Consider the following 15,922-nt stretch of genomic DNA (forward strand, 5'->3'; position numbering starts at 1 on the left):
CTGGTGAGGTTTACCACTCCAAGGCTTGGGTCAATGCTAAATGCATTTGACTGCTTGCTTGCAATACTATATTTGATTGCCCCATTTAGGCCGCTGTCTTTGTCTTCTGCATGAGCAATGTAGACAGCAGTGCCAGGAGGCTGGGTATGTGAAATAGTTACCTTATCAGATTTGGTAAGAAATACCGGAGGGTTGTCATTAATATCTATCACAGATATGTTGACCTGGGTGCTACTGTAAACAGGGGAGTTACCCAACTGCGACTGAACGGTGAGCACCGCAACAGACTGAGTTTCATAGTCAAGCTGTTTTTTGGAGCGGATAATACCAAACTGGGGGTCAATAGAGAATCTTCCATGTGGATCACCGGACGAAATTCTGTAAGAAACCACTTCTAAAGAATCTAGAAATGGAAATAACAACAAAAAATGTAAAAAAAAAAAAGTTATAACATGAGGGTTGGTGAAGAATGCATGCTGTTAAATTCAGCAGAATAAATGTAAGCTACACAGATGTTTGATTTTCTTGGGCTTTTTATGCTTCCTTCTTCCTGTCCCTGGAGCCCTTCAGTAAAATATGACTGTATACAGTTTGTCCACTTGTGCACTGTTTGATTTTCATCTCACTGGTATGATAAAACTCTATAGAGAAAATAGTATAATAGCCTCTTGTTTTTCCCAATCTAAAATATAGAAAAAACACTTCTATAAATTAGTCTTATGGGAGTAATATCACTACACACAGGCATTCACTATAGCAAGGAATGAAACAGGTGGCAGTTCTCTGAAAGAACTGCATTTTACTGAAATTAGTGGTCATGGATGACCATTGCTATCACCCTTATACATCAGATGCTACCTAAAGCAAAAGCTACTTAAAAGTTCAGGCTTATTACCAAGGCCGCTCTGCAGGTGCTACCTCACCCTGAGGACAGTGTCAATGCACTGTCCTTCCAAGAAGAAGAAAGTGGAAGGACCCGACTAATCAAACTTATATAAAACCTCTGCCTCTACCACTTTACCTCCATCATCAAGCTGGTACGTGGAGTCATGGCTCCCACTGCTCTGCATAGGAACCAAATACATATGGCTCTCAGGACAGGGGTTTTTATGACTACGGCTTGGCAGGAGCTAACCCATTTCCCTCTAAAGATGATAACGAAACCAAATGGATTAAATACATTTTCAAAAGGTCCCATAAACATTCCTCTGGACTTCACCACTTAATTTGAGAAAACATGGGGGTTTTTTGATTTTTTTTTTTTTTGTTTGTTCGTTTGGGGTTTTTTTGCAGCAGCACTTCATATAGATTCTCTGAAACTTCTGAATACTCTCTGATCATGAGTATTGCCCTGAGATTTGTCTTGCATGGCTAATGCTTTAACACAAGCCACACCGTCACATAGACCCTTCCTTACACTTCCACAACATGCTTCCGATCTCTCCATTTACAATTATAGAAATCCATCTGGAAGAAAATGGCAGCAGTTGCCAATCCCCATGGACCACTAAGGAGAGTACCATGAATCTCCATCTGTTCTAAAGAGCAGATACTTCTAAAGAGTCCTGATACAGCAGTGATTACACCAGTTGCTGTAAATACCAACAGTAAATACTATTTAATGCTTGACAGACTGAGTGAATAATGTGAAGATTTAAAAAAGAAAAATTATCTGCAGATATTTCCAGTTAATGATCACAACAAAAATGCAATGTAATGTCTGAGCACGCAACTTACTTGCAGGTTCTCTGGCCTTTACAGTGCCAATTGGGCTGCCTTCAGATGCATCTTCGGGAACAGAAAAAGCATACCGGGATCTCTCAAATATGGCAGGAGCCGAAGCAGTCTGAAGGATGTTTACTGTTACAGCAGCATTGGTGGCAGAGGGAAGGCCACCCCCATCCCGTGCAGAAACAGTCAGGAAGAGTGCAGAACGCGCCAGCTGGCCAAGAGCTGAGATCAGGTAAATAATTCCTGAAAGTATATAGAAAAGTCCCCAAATAAAACATCCACACAAACAGGGTTGAAGCCCCAAAATACAAATCTTAGGAGCAGTGGGCTCCTATCTGGGAAGCAACCACCTGATGTCTGATCACAAGTTTCTGGTAAAATGCCCTTTAATAGTAAATTCCAAGGTCTGTTGAATTTGCAAGCTGCTAACAATTACATTTTATATAAACTGTATGAAATAAGTAATTCTTTGAAGAGAAAATGAAACACACTGTCCAGAAATACAGCACTTTGGATGTGCCTTCTTCAAGACAAATCCATTTTCATCCTTTAACTCTGATGAATGAGACTAGCTGTCTCCAAATACATTCTCTTCTGACTGCTAAAATAAGTCTTTAGTAATATCAGATAATTATGCCCTATTTTCAAATACTCGGTATGTTAGTACAGACACATCTAACTACTGTTACCTAAGATGGTAGTATGGATAGAAAGAATGAACATGGCAGGAATCCTGTCTCATCTTCTACAGTAAAAGCTTGTATGAACTTCAAAGCAAGCTTTGTTTGAGTGAAGACTTCGGTCTCAGCAATGAGAATTACATCCAAACCATAGCTCTCCACAGGATGTTCATAATGGCCCACAACAATTATCCAAAACTGATACTTGTTAATTGTTCTGTGAGAGACAGTTAGTCATTCATTGTACCTTGCAAACAAATTAAGGATTTATAAATTAAGATATAAACCTACAAATAAATCATTAGCCTTTAGAGCACTCTGAAATGTCTCATCTAGACGAAGTGAACATGAATACTTAAAAATTTAGGGAAGCACACTAAATCATAGAGCAATATAGCAGATCACAGTATGTTTGCTAGTTCCTAAATTGTCTAACTAAATTATAACCTGAGGCACACAGTTGAAGACCAGCTGCTTTCAGCCAGGTAAAAGAAGGAATAAGGAAATGTAATTATGTCCTAGAGAGCATTAATACTGTTTTGTCTTATCCTTTCCAGCATCTTCTCTATCATTGAGCAGGAGGAAGAACACTTTCACTTATTCTGAGGTGACAAAAATCCCTCAATACTCTAAGACCCTTTGGTGGTCACAGATTTTGCAACATACGGAGAGCTATTTGTAAAGTAAGGTTTCCAACACAAAAATGAAGACAAAAGGTGACAAAATGCAAGAAAATTCCTCTTAGCGATGACTGAGTTTAACTAAATATACTAAATGCTAAAACTGCAGTGAGCTAAGTAGTAAGGTTGCGGTAAACTCAAGTGATTCAACTAATAGGGACAATTCTTTACAACAGGTATGTTTAAGAAAGCACCTATGCTTTTTGTAGAAGCTGGTGAAGACACAAAACCTCTAGCAGCTCAGTACAACCAAACCTTCAAACTTTGAGCTACCTTTGTAATTTCCTGGCTCTCACGACAGGTTTAGTAGGGGTAATGTTTGGCATTCAAGTCAGACATTCAGTGGTCCTATCTGTCAGACAGGGTAAAAATTACACTTAACTCCAAGTGCCTTAAGAGAATCAGTGCATGATTCAACTATAATATATCTACTCAAAATTTAGCGTGAAGCCACAACACTAATTTACTACAATGCATTTTTAAGCAGAATAATGGAAAATACATAAAATCCTTATAAATACTCAAAAGTGCATGCGGTATACTTTCCAATTTTACTGCCAGGACATTATAATAACAAACTGTGTCTTGACATGCTTAAAATGCATTCAAAGTGTCTTCAGGATCAAGGAAGAATGCTTTCCACTAACAACAAAGGACACTTATTCCAGTGTGACAAACCACAGCAAAAACTCAACAGCAATACAGATGGATTCAGAATTCATTGCTGATCCAGCTCCTCTGCCAATGACTGATCACTTCCAAGAATCAACCTTATTTTGGTCTTTTTTTTCTTTTTTGTCTCTGATGATTGGGTTTTACGATTAGTTAGACAGCTCAACAAAGTAGTCTTCCAAAGACATAAGCTTTTGGCATCTCCTGAGGTAATCTGAGCAACTGTAGCTCGAAGGAAAAAGGGTTTTAACCTTTTTTTTCCAGAGGTTAAACATATAAACATGAATTTTAAACATTGTTGCTGTCAAATTATATGAAACCAATCAAATGGACTGTATTTTACTAACTTGACCAATTGAGTATTCTTCTGCTGACAAGGCCAAAAATATCTCATTCCCATTTTGGATACTTCAAGATGTATTTGAAGAGTGGGAGAACTTCTACAGAAAAGCATCATGTTGAAATTCTTACTCTCAAAGCAATAACTAATGACTTCAGAACATCCCTTAGCAAAGGGTGGAGCAAACAGTGCTCCACTCCAGGAACTCTGAAGACCTGGTGGAACAGAAATATTTCAGAACCAAAATTCCTCCTCTGCTAACCTAGACAGTTTACAGCACAGTCCATGCCAGTTCAGCTGCAGAAAGCAGACAGAAAAGAAAATGGATAAAAGATTTTGCTTTCTCTCTTCATTCTTTTCCTGTGTCCTAACGAGGGAAGGGAATAGGCAAGTGTATCTTGCCAACTCAGTCCTCTCTTGCAGGACCAGGGACACCCTAAGAACAGTGGCAGATTCCAAGTAAAAAGTGTATATCTTCCATATGGTTCCTTCCAGCCTCAAAACTGTAGTATGCAGGAAATTTTATAACCCAGTTTGACTTCTGATTACATACATTCTGTTTCTTTCAGCATTTGTAGGACTGGGCATTAGCTTTGCATCTGGTGATATATAATCTACACAGACATTTCAGACAGCTCTACCACATGTTGGGGAACATGCCACATTAAGCTCTATTATGGCACCATATTACAGGAAAGAAGTTGTAGAAGTAAGCAGCGTCTGGGATCCTACTTTCCATATGGTTAGGTAAAAACACTGGACTGTGACTAAAATGGACAGTCATGACCACTTGGGTCAAAAGTAGCTGCCAGCATACCTCAGAGCAGCCTGGCTAGGTGTATTTGATCTGCTGAAGTACAATGCAGGAGATCCCCTAGTACTACATCGCAAAGGCAGAAACATGGGGCTAATTGCAAGAAGCACACGGCAGGAACTAGCTGTGTAAGTCACACACACAGTGTGCAAAACTCAACAGAGGTAAGCCTTGCTAAATAACAGGCTGAAGATGAGTCACAGTTTTCCTTTCTCTCCTGTTCTGTAATTAAGAAAAGACAGTGGCTTATTATTGTTATTACCGTAGCCATTTGCAGCCTGCAATTTGTGGCTTTAGAGAACGTAAAAGACAATTAGGTTGCTGTGGTACAGAATATATTCTTCCATTATGAAAAACAGTTTCTAGAAATGCTAACGATGGAAAGGGAATAATGAGATGGCTTCTCTGCGAGGAACGTTTTATCGAGATCAAAGCTCCCAGCAGGGGACCACACAGACACAAGTGTGGTTCTACTTTAAGAAGTCACTGCATGAAAAATGCCACCTTCTTTCTATAGCTTGGCTCCCCATATATACGGACAGTCTTATCTGCTGCCTTTTATAACATTTAATTCCCATTTTTTAAATTTATTGTTTATATTACTGCAGTGCCTTGAAGATTTTACGTCTGGTAATTCCTCATTCTGCATGAGAGAGAGGTGGAATCAATTCTGCTTCACAGGTGAACAATCATATAATTACATACCAGATGAAGCATTAACATCCAGCCTCACTTATACCTTGGCAATCTCATTTTCTTGATTAGATCTGCATGGGTGTGACTGACTGCAGATTCCAATCTTTATAAATCAAAAACATGACCCAAAGACTGCCCATCATGATTTGCATACACATTTTAGACAGAATCTGCAATGCTGGTTGCGTGCTAGCAACTGCCATTGCAGGCTCTAGTTTGGGAACAGCTCTGCTCCAGGGCAGGTTAGCTCAGCACAGCCACGTTGGAATTTACAGATGTTTTGCTGCAGAACAATCTGTGCTTACTGGCTAGCATAAATTGTTACAATGGTTTCGGGGATTCAATGTATGGTGAGAGCTAGTATGGTGAAGGGCGAAATCATGACTGTCAACTCTTTGACCTGCTTCATACTTCCTCACTCGCTGTATGTGCACTAACTTCTAAGAAGTTCTTGCTCTCCACTTTGTGCCTATGAACAGCAAAAGATAAATGAAGCCAATGTTCGCCCAGAACATGCAAATGCATTAGTGAAAGACAGGACTCTGCAGCACCCCCCCGTCCTCTGGCAATGACAAAATTTCTCATGGGATTTTGTTGCTGTTATTAACCCACTCCACAGGTGGGTTAGCTGCTAAGTGCTGTTTCTCAAGAGTTAAAGAAGGAGACAGGGGCCCGCATATAATGATTCTTTTAAAATGTATTTCTGATCATCTTCATGATCCTGTGTTCTGTGCTAACATTACAACAGCATACATCACCAAAGCATGTTCACTAACCAAAAGCACTTTTTGCATGGCAGAAATAATACTGGTTATCCCAAAAGGACTTCCACACACATGTCTAGCTGACCACTTTGAAAACCTATCTGTTTTGCCACAGGGTCCTCATGTAAGCAAAGCAAAACCCAGCCCTATATTTATAGCCATTTGTAGGTAAACAAAACATTTTCCACTAGTCAAGCGCTGCAGAGGCAAAGATAAAAATCAGGATGCACTAACTTCAATAACAAAGTCTGGATTGCATATACATGTGCACTCATTTAAATAACTTCCAATATTTTCTCATTGTTCATGAAATAAAAAAGCGACTTCGAACATGGCAAGAGGAATAAAATCAACAACTATCAATAGTGTTCCCTAAGACCACGAAACTGAATGCCCTAAAAACTTTAAATGACAGCAGTATTTCTTCAGCAAATAACCTAGGATGGGTCAGATGGCATGACCCGACACAGAGCTCAGACAGTAAGCAGATGGCAAAAAGGTACGTATAGTTCATCACCCCAATTCACCTCCAAAGCTGCCGCCGATCCTGCTGTTTGATACTGCGTAGGTCAGTGCTGACCCACTGACCTGATCAGAGCATGTCTCGCCCTTCCTAGCACGTCAGCTTCTCAGTGCAGAGGCGCACGTACAGCTTTGCTTTTTATGTGCTTTTTATGTGTCGGAAAAATATTCAGGATGAACATAGGGTGATCCTCTGAGAGGTGGATGCAATTAGGGGCTGTAGACTTTGCATTAACATTAAAACCAGCATTGTTCTAGGGAAGAATGATAGTATTTCTGCTTGACATTTCTATTTAACTTTATCTGACTCATTGCCCATCATCTAATCTTAGCATTGCTTTTAGGTTCCAGTTTTAGCAATTTACCTGTATTTAAAATATATTAGTGAAGCTGCATTCTTGATGGTAACCATAACAACACTCTGCAAAATGCACTGTTTGAAGTGCAAAATGCACTGTTTGAAGAGCTGTCAGGGGAAAGGAAAGAATTAATGAGGAATTACATTGTTATTTACAGTCTACCTGATGTAATATGCACAGCTTCAGCTTATAGGAAAAGGCTTTAAAAAGCTTAATCTTGATGGCGCAAACACTGTTTTGAGTTTCAGTGAATAAAAGGACTATTCCAAGTTTGAAAGTATTCAGTATTTTAACATTTTCGTAGTAAATAACTGATTCATCTTGTATCAATCTCCTGTCTACATTTGTGCTTTACAGAAGCCTCGTACCCCTGCAGTGGGAATGCTTTCAACAGTGGCCCCTCTCTAGCAGATTCTTGTGCTAAACTCATAGTTTTCCTCTTAAAAAAGGAAATATAAATAAAATAGCTTACTATCTACAACCACTATCTATCAAATTGTCAACAAATTTATATTTGCTCTGTATTCTCCAGAATACTGTCAAATCTAACATTCAGCTCCTAAAAACTCTCATTTTCTACAGCAGGTATTCAAAGAAACCTACAGATAATGAACTGACTGATTGTCATGTTAATCCATTGCTCTCTCACTATTTCAACCTACTATAAACCTCACAGGACAGGACTAGGGTTTTTTTGTTTGCTTAGTACAACGCTAATGTTAGTACAACAAAGGTTTTATGGCTCGCCATAGGACATCGAAACTAAACACAGAAAAAACAAGTATTACTTTGATGTAGCTTTCTCTATATTGTACTATTAGATGTTTAAATAATTCTTCCCTAACAGAAAAAAAAAACCAAACACGCTAATTTGTCAGTAAAGCAGCATATAACCGAAGTGACATAATTTGCTGTTGCAGGAGATTTCTTCTCGTTCTGCCTTGTTTTGTTTCCTTTAATCTGACATAATAGTAACTCAGCGTATGTTTGTTGTCCAATTGCATACAAAGAGAACACTTTCACATAAACCATGAGTTTAAAACAACCCACACCAAAAATCAAAGCATACACCAATAAATGGGCAGGACTCTGGCCTGGTGACCTGCTGTATTTTCAAAGACAAAGGCAGAGCCTGCCCCACGCAATCTACACAGCTCCAGCACTGCCACGCCATCCCACCAGGTCACCTTTGCTTGCTTAGCTTATTGAAGTTTTCCAAAACCATCTTTTTAATCAAGGACCTTTTCAATCAAGCTGCCAGCCTGCAGATCCAAAAATAGCTCAATGCACAACCTGGTAACAAACTCGACTGCCATGGTAACCGGAGATGGTATCTCTTTGAAGGTACTGTACCAAAAGATGCATGTTTCCAGCATAGATACAAAATGAACCCTAATACAAGCCCAATAAGATACATTTGCTGTTCTTACATCAAGAGCATTATGAAACATTCCAAATGCTCATCTTAATCCTAACAAACTGATTGTCTACTACATACACTCCCCTACTACGTTCATTTTAACAATCCAACAGCATGAAGGCATTCTGCCAAGGCTATCTGCTCTCTTTGTGTGACCTGCCACTTCCTTCTTTTCTTTAGGTTATCTGAGAACATGAAGTACATTAAGTACATCTGTACTTAAGACCCATCAGTCTCTATCAAAGAAAAGTGTTGATTGTCTGAACTTTACTGTAATCTCATGTTATTCCTCCCCTCCAAAACGGGAGGTTTGGGCATAATTTTTTCCTTTTCTCCATTTTTCTTGTTATCAGCCCACATCATCAGTGCAATGCCATGGGATTTCGCTCTTTGTCTCATCTGGTGGGTTCTTCTGTTTCTGAGATTTGACATTGACTTAGCTACAAGAAACAGGGGTGGGCTAGAGCATTTTTGTAAATACTTTGCATTGTATCATGCACAATTAATGTCAAGTTCACATCACCCCTCTATTGCACGGTTGGTTTTTTGGCACTTAGCTTGTAGGAATTTTTCTCTTTGTAGATGGTTGATTCTATTGGATTTTATTCATAAAAGAAAAAGAAACACATACATTAAGAGCTGGCACTATAGATATTTTTTCCTTCTGTTCTGCTACACAGCTTGCTTTCAGGGCCAAAATCTGCACTCTCACACTTACTACAGCAAATTTTGTGTGCTTCAAGGAGAATATACTGTTTCCTGTATTCTTTATGTTAGATGTCTCATTAGACGAGATCTCAATGAAGGTAAATGTCCACAAATTACTCAGCTGAGACCACTAATTTTTCCTTTGTGACTTAAGTCAAACAAAATTCTTCAAAGGTGAAAACTTAGTGAGCTAAACCAATGTCTCAGACATATTCCTCTGATTTGCAGCAATCTGAATATGCTATCAGTTTTACATGAAAGATCAGAAAAACAATAATTGAAGAAACTGCAGTTTTAAAAAAAAGTGGCCTCAAAATGTTCCAAAATAAAACACTCCTAATTTTAAATGTTATTTATGTGAACCTCTTCATATGTTTAGCAAATGTACTACATGCTGTATGAAAATGCCAAAAGTAGTTTAAAAATAAACTATTTTTTTCCTACAATACTATATGAAAACATCATTAATCATCATAAAAATGGCCTTGTTTTCTTTAGAAAGGATGCATCCCCATTTTACTTTGATGCGTATTACAATCTGCTATATATTAAACATTGTATAATACACGGAGTTAAGCAAAGTTTGGATTTTTTTTCCCCCCAAAAGAAATGTTGGTATTTCAAGTTTTATTTTCAACCTGTATTGTAACAAAAATAAAGCAAAACTTTCTCATGCAATGAAAATCTCCTAAGATGTGTCTGTTAAACAACAACATTTCTATTTTCTTCAATAAAACAAAACTTGTCAACATTCTTAACTGGAATGAATCTATTCTGGTGCTCTGAACTAAATCAAAAGGTTTATTTTAAGTCAGTTTGACATTAAATTGCATTTACATATCGTGCCATAGTACAGTAATGCAAGTAGTACAGCACTAAGTTGCACACTGCCAAAACAAGAAAAATATACCAGTGGAGGGACCATTCTGCACAAGCTCTCCTCTTAATCCCTCCTTTTGCACCCATTACCAGGCACTGTTAAAAAGATAAGATACTGGACCTAAATCTGCCTTTTGGCTGATTAAGTTAATAATTCTTACATTCTTAAATTTGCATGTCCTTCAGATGTATTCCTCCTTTTATTCTTCTCCAGTGGACTAAGCTCCTACACTTTTCTACATCTCTTCTGGGACATTTTAGTCACACGATGCCTTAAGCTCTTCAGATAAAAAGAAATCAGAACGCATCTTAAAGGAAATTAATGACTTTTTAGCAAGCCAAAATTTCCTCAAAAGAATGCTCATTTTGCAAAAGCTCTACTTTGTGCTGGAAAAAAAATGCTAATGCTAAACTACTGACCAGCTCTTGTAACAAGGCCTGTCTATTATACTCACTATGTATTTTTTGGCGTAAATAAGCCACAGATGGTATTATGACAAAAGGTTGATCCAACTATCTTCAAGTCAATGGAAAGATCTCCAAATTCCTCACAGAAACATTCCCAGTAAAATACAAAGGAGGATAGTCACAGCCTCTGTTTTAGGCATCTAATTTAGGTAGGATTCACAAAAACACAAGCCTAAATATCTTATGTAGTCTAAAGAAAAAACCAGAGAAACTAAGTTAAATGCTTATATTGCTGTAATGTACACTGTGTTAATGCTACTTTCTCTACATTCTTTTCACACTAGGTTTAAATCACTAATACCTTCAAATAAACATAAATCAATGGCTGCTGCCTTCTACTTCGCCTTCATGAGAGTTTTCTCTCCACAGAGTGACTAGCTAGGGGACTTGTTCTAAGAATATGAACAGACCATTTACCTGAAGACTGACACATGAAGTCACACTGGCCCAAAATAATTTTCAAAGACTATTATTAGTTTTTTTGATTTGAAACAGCTTCCTTGAACCAGGGCTACAGTAAGATGATAACCATCTTTTTATCCAGGTCTCAAGAAGGGTATCGCTAAGATCAATGGAAAAATTAATTCTACGCCCTTAGGTGAAGGAAAATATTAATGCTTGTAGCATAATGAAAGTTTATAAATTCAATTGTTAGTCCCAAAGTCTTAAGTATGGCATAGGTTTTCTGCCACACCTATGATTGTACCCTGTGACTTACACTTTCAATTACCTGCTCAGCCATAGCTATAAATACACTGTCTTTCAGACAGCTTGTTAGGTAACGATGGGGAAATAAACAAACATAGCTCAAATACTTTCTTAGCCAGAAGAGCTCTTCAACTTGCTCTGTTCTAATCAATTCATGAGTGCTGTTCATAGATCATGCATGGATCAGATATCTACAAAAGGAAACATAATGAAGCCAAGATGTTGTTTACACCAACACTAGAAACAAAACGATAGCAAGAGTCACGAACTAGCAGAGGAACTGTTCCCTATCCATACATTTTTCTAGTTACACAGTTCTTAAAGTGGTTTTTCTTGTGGACAGTCTATCATCAATCAAATGAAAAATAATTTGTTTCAATTTTTGCTCAAAGGGAAGTGCTATAAATGTTATTTACAAGTATAAGAGCATATCACAAACAATAAATACAGTATCTAAAAGCTAAAATAGCAAACAAATACTACTAATAAATACTTGTTCGGAATTTAAAAAAATTTTTAATGGAATATCTATCTGCTCAATGAAAGGCTCTTCCTTCCCACTCCCATTGAATTTATCTATATCCGTCATTGAATTTATCTATCCAGGTCACATTGCTTGAAACAGAAGATGAAGCCCCTTCAAGTGGCTCTACCTCATAATATCTATATATCAAAAGCACCATTGATATATTCTATACAGTCAGTGGTTGACCAGCTGGTATGATATCCTGTATTGTGAATACAGCTCACTATGCAAAGCTAAAAGCGTTCTTCATACATTCATACAATTGCTTTAACAAGCAACAGCCAGAAGCAAGCCATAGCAGTGAAGAATTTGGGTTACAGCTTTTATTTTATTATTTTATCCATTTCTCTTTTAAAAATGAAAAAGCGAATGCGGGGAAAAAGTGAATCTTTAGTGAGTATTCTAAGTGCAGCACTCCAAAAACACTTCCGAAGAAAACTACAGTGAGATAAATTTTCAAATCCACAATCTAGATGCCATAAAATAGAAATTATATATGCCACGGAGAACAGCGTCATCTTGCATATGATTTTAATGTACCATGGTGTAATGTGACAAACTGTTAGCTACTAATTAATTTAAATCTCATAATACTCAGAAAATATCTGTCTACTTCTACGTATAATGCTAAGGGCTATAACGAACATAAGTCAAAAAGACTAATGCACCAATTTTCACTCCTCTTTTCTAAATGCTCTATCAGTGAGGAAAATTAATCATTTAAAAAACAAAACTTATCAGGAAGGCAAATTCATGGAAGACTCCAACACCATCGCTGTGCCTCCTTTTAGGCCCTCTAATAATGAAAAGAGCAGATAAAACAGAATATGCCATTCTGGAAATTGGAAAAACTGCAGAACACATCAGTAACAGACTGTATGTCCACAAGATCAGAAAACCAAAGACCAATACTGTAATATGATCTTGTTTGGCTTATGCGTTTGGGGATCCACCTCCTGAAGAATTCCTATTTCTTGTCACACTTGTCCATTGCCCTCTGTTCACAAAATGCAGCCCACATAACTAGATAAAGTCCCTCAAATAACCTTCAGAGAGACATATCTAAATTAGGCCATATATCAGAGCATATATGAAAACAGCTTTAGCATGACGAAAACCAGAAAATATCACTACCTAACAAGAAGAAAGGAGGAAGAGCTCAAAATCTCTGTGCCCTAAGAGCAAGCCACTTTTTTCATCTCCCTCTGAATACAGAGCAGCTTTCGCAGCTATTTAACGCACAAAGATTACAAAACTTCTGTGTGACAAATTGGCAATTTCAATGTTTATTTTGTTTATAATGTTTATTTTTGCCAAGAGTTTAAAAATCATTCTGCTCACCAGTGACTAGGCACAAGCACTGTTGTAGCGGAAGAATATAAAAGGAAAAAGCATGTTCTTCAGACACACCCACCCACCCCCCACGCCCGCCATTAATATTAATAAGTTAAAACTAGACACAGCCTGACCTGGTGAATTACCCAGGAGATCTGATTAAGTGCAATCAGATTCCAAGTACCATAATGTTGGGAATAGTGTCTCTGATCTAAATGCTCTTCTCATCATGAAATGGCAGCAATAATGTCCTCGAGCAACTTCACCCTGAATTTGGTCTCCCTTTGATAAAATACCATGATAGATCTGCAAGATAATAGTAAGTTATAAACTTAGATGGTCTTCATGATTAAGCACGACATTTTTCCTATAGAAAGTGCCAAAACTGGAAAAACAAGTCAAAAAGGTCACAATCCGAGGAAGAAGCCTTTCAAAAGAGAGGACTGCTGCAAAGCCAATGCTGCTAGCATGGTCCACAGGGCTCTCTCTGACAAGCCTGCTGGGGCTTTAAAAGTTTTAAAATGACCAGTTAAATGCCTGTGGAGATCCAGCTCCCCAATTATTGATTGACCTATATAATTTTGGCATCAGTTATGCCCCAGAGAATCTGATTTGACAGGCAGTTAAAAGTCCACAGCTAAATAAATTCTGAAATAGCCAAGACAAGAAGACCAACTTCCTAAGAAGATTAGCTTCCTAAGAAGATTAGTTTCTTCTGTTCATCAGAATATTTTGGGGACTGTGTAAGAAAGTGAAAATAGGCACCATTTTGAAAGAATAGAGCCTTGCAATGTTTCGTATGCCAAACAGTTAATATATACACACGTAGAACAGCCCCCAAAAATTCTTAAAACATATAAAATAATCCCCTGTGCCGTGACCATCACGACGCAAAACCGTTGATCAGGATACATGCATATGCAAGGGCTGGCTCTCAAGTAAAATGGTAGCTGAGGTTTAGTTAACCACTTCCTGAAAGACACCATGGACATTTGTAGATACTGGTGTTCTTTCCAGCTGACGTTGATAACTATTTTAAGGTTAGAAAGCAGACTATAGGGGCCGCTTTGTGGTCATGGGAAAAGTAATTCAATCTGTGAGACTCAACCTGTCTTGGAAAAAATTCACCCAGATTTGCTTTTGCCGTAATTGTTTTCTTGCTCTCATTGTCACTCCTTTATTTGAACCTCTCTCCAGAAACCACAAGGACAAAGAGTCACATCAGAAAGTAAAAGGCAGAAAAAGACATTTACAAAGCTAATCATTGAGTCAAACAGGGAGGCAGCTGGGTATTGTAAGACTGTGAGCAGAATGGGGACTTACTCTAGCACAGGGTGGGGAAAGAAGATTAGGACAGAAACAGAGAAATGAAATGGAAGGACAAGCATCTTGAAGGGTCTTTTATTGCTGCTCCTCAAGAGTAAGACCTAAACATTTTAGGAATTCAGATATTGTTGTAAGAAATAATGTTTTGATTATGTCTTACAATGATGAATAGATTCATGGGTGAAAATTGTGGATAAGTGGCATACCGTTTGTCCTATATTGTACTGGCAAGTACTGTGTTTCCCATTCTCCTGTTTATTCCAGTGAATGCAAAGGCTTCATGTTAAACCTAAATCTTCCATCTTCCTCTAGAATTATTTTCCAGCAGAATCTAAGTTTCAACTGTATGACACGACTCCAAATAAAAAAAGCATCGTCAAGGAAAAGATACATGTATAATTATAGCCTTTCTGAATCATAGATTCGTACAGTACCTGTGGATGTATCCACGGTGAAAAAAGAAGAAAATTCTCCCGGGACCAGTTCATATGTGACAATGCCATATATTCCCGAATCTCTGTCTGTGGCAACAACATTGATGATCTCTGTTCCTGGCTGTGTGTGACTGCTGATGCTCGTCACATAGACGGCTTGTTCAAAAACAGGTTGATTATCGTTAATATCTTCTATCTCGATGCGAACAAAAGCTTGGGCACTCAGCCCACCCTGTTGGATAAATCAGAAAGATAAAAACAAAAAACAAGGTCAATTTTAAAAGTGTACACAATAGAATGATGCACATCTGGCTGCAGCCCATGATTAGGAAACGGAACATGCTGCAACAATATTGAGCAATGAAAACGTCTGTTAAAAACAACTTACGGTATCTGTAATACCCCAAAATACTGCATTTAGGCAAGCTACGTGGTCAGAACAACTCCAGTGGGATGACTGAGTACACAAAGAAGTTCAACTTCTTACAATGGTGAGGCCTGAACACAAAGTTATTTTTGTTAATACTAACGAGCACTACACATGTCAAATCCTTGCTAGTCTACCCTCACTTGTTTTTACTGCAATCACCTACACGCCACTTATTCCTTCACAGATAAAAGTCAGGGCTTTCTGCCACAGAAACACATGCCCCTCAGGTGACTGTGGTGTTCCAGTGAAGTGGGAATAACGTCTATCTTTGAGTCTTTCAGATTTAAAAGTGTGACCATCGTAACAGCGAATATGAGGCTTTTTCAACTATTGATTAGGAACACTGAGAGCAGAGCAGTGTTATAAAATATCATAAAATTATTATACATTAATACATTATTATTATACATTAATTTTATTACATAAAATT

At 37.9% G+C, this 15,922-nt stretch overlaps 1 protein-coding gene across 1 annotated transcript in view; it reads right to left on the bottom strand.

Annotated features, from left to right (window-relative positions):
* The window catches only part of DCHS2 (dachsous cadherin-related 2), a gene marked incomplete at its 5' end in the record, with an annotated part of 58,455 nt that extends 43,161 nt beyond the window's left edge, over window positions 1-15,294 (bottom strand). Inside the window, 3 exons of the mRNA XM_009574257.1 lie at window positions 15-403; window positions 1,738-1,974; window positions 15,063-15,294. Coding sequence (XP_009572552.1) covers window positions 15-403; window positions 1,738-1,974; window positions 15,063-15,294 — 858 coding nt within the window. The remainder of the gene's footprint in view (window positions 1-14; window positions 404-1,737; window positions 1,975-15,062) is intronic.
* Window positions 15,295-15,922: the final 628 nt, after the last annotated feature.

This window comes from Fulmarus glacialis, unplaced genomic scaffold, assembly GCF_000690835.1.
Source record: "Fulmarus glacialis isolate BGI_N327 unplaced genomic scaffold, ASM69083v1 scaffold12213, whole genome shotgun sequence".
Classification (NCBI taxonomy): Eukaryota; Metazoa; Chordata; class Aves; order Procellariiformes; family Procellariidae; genus Fulmarus; species Fulmarus glacialis.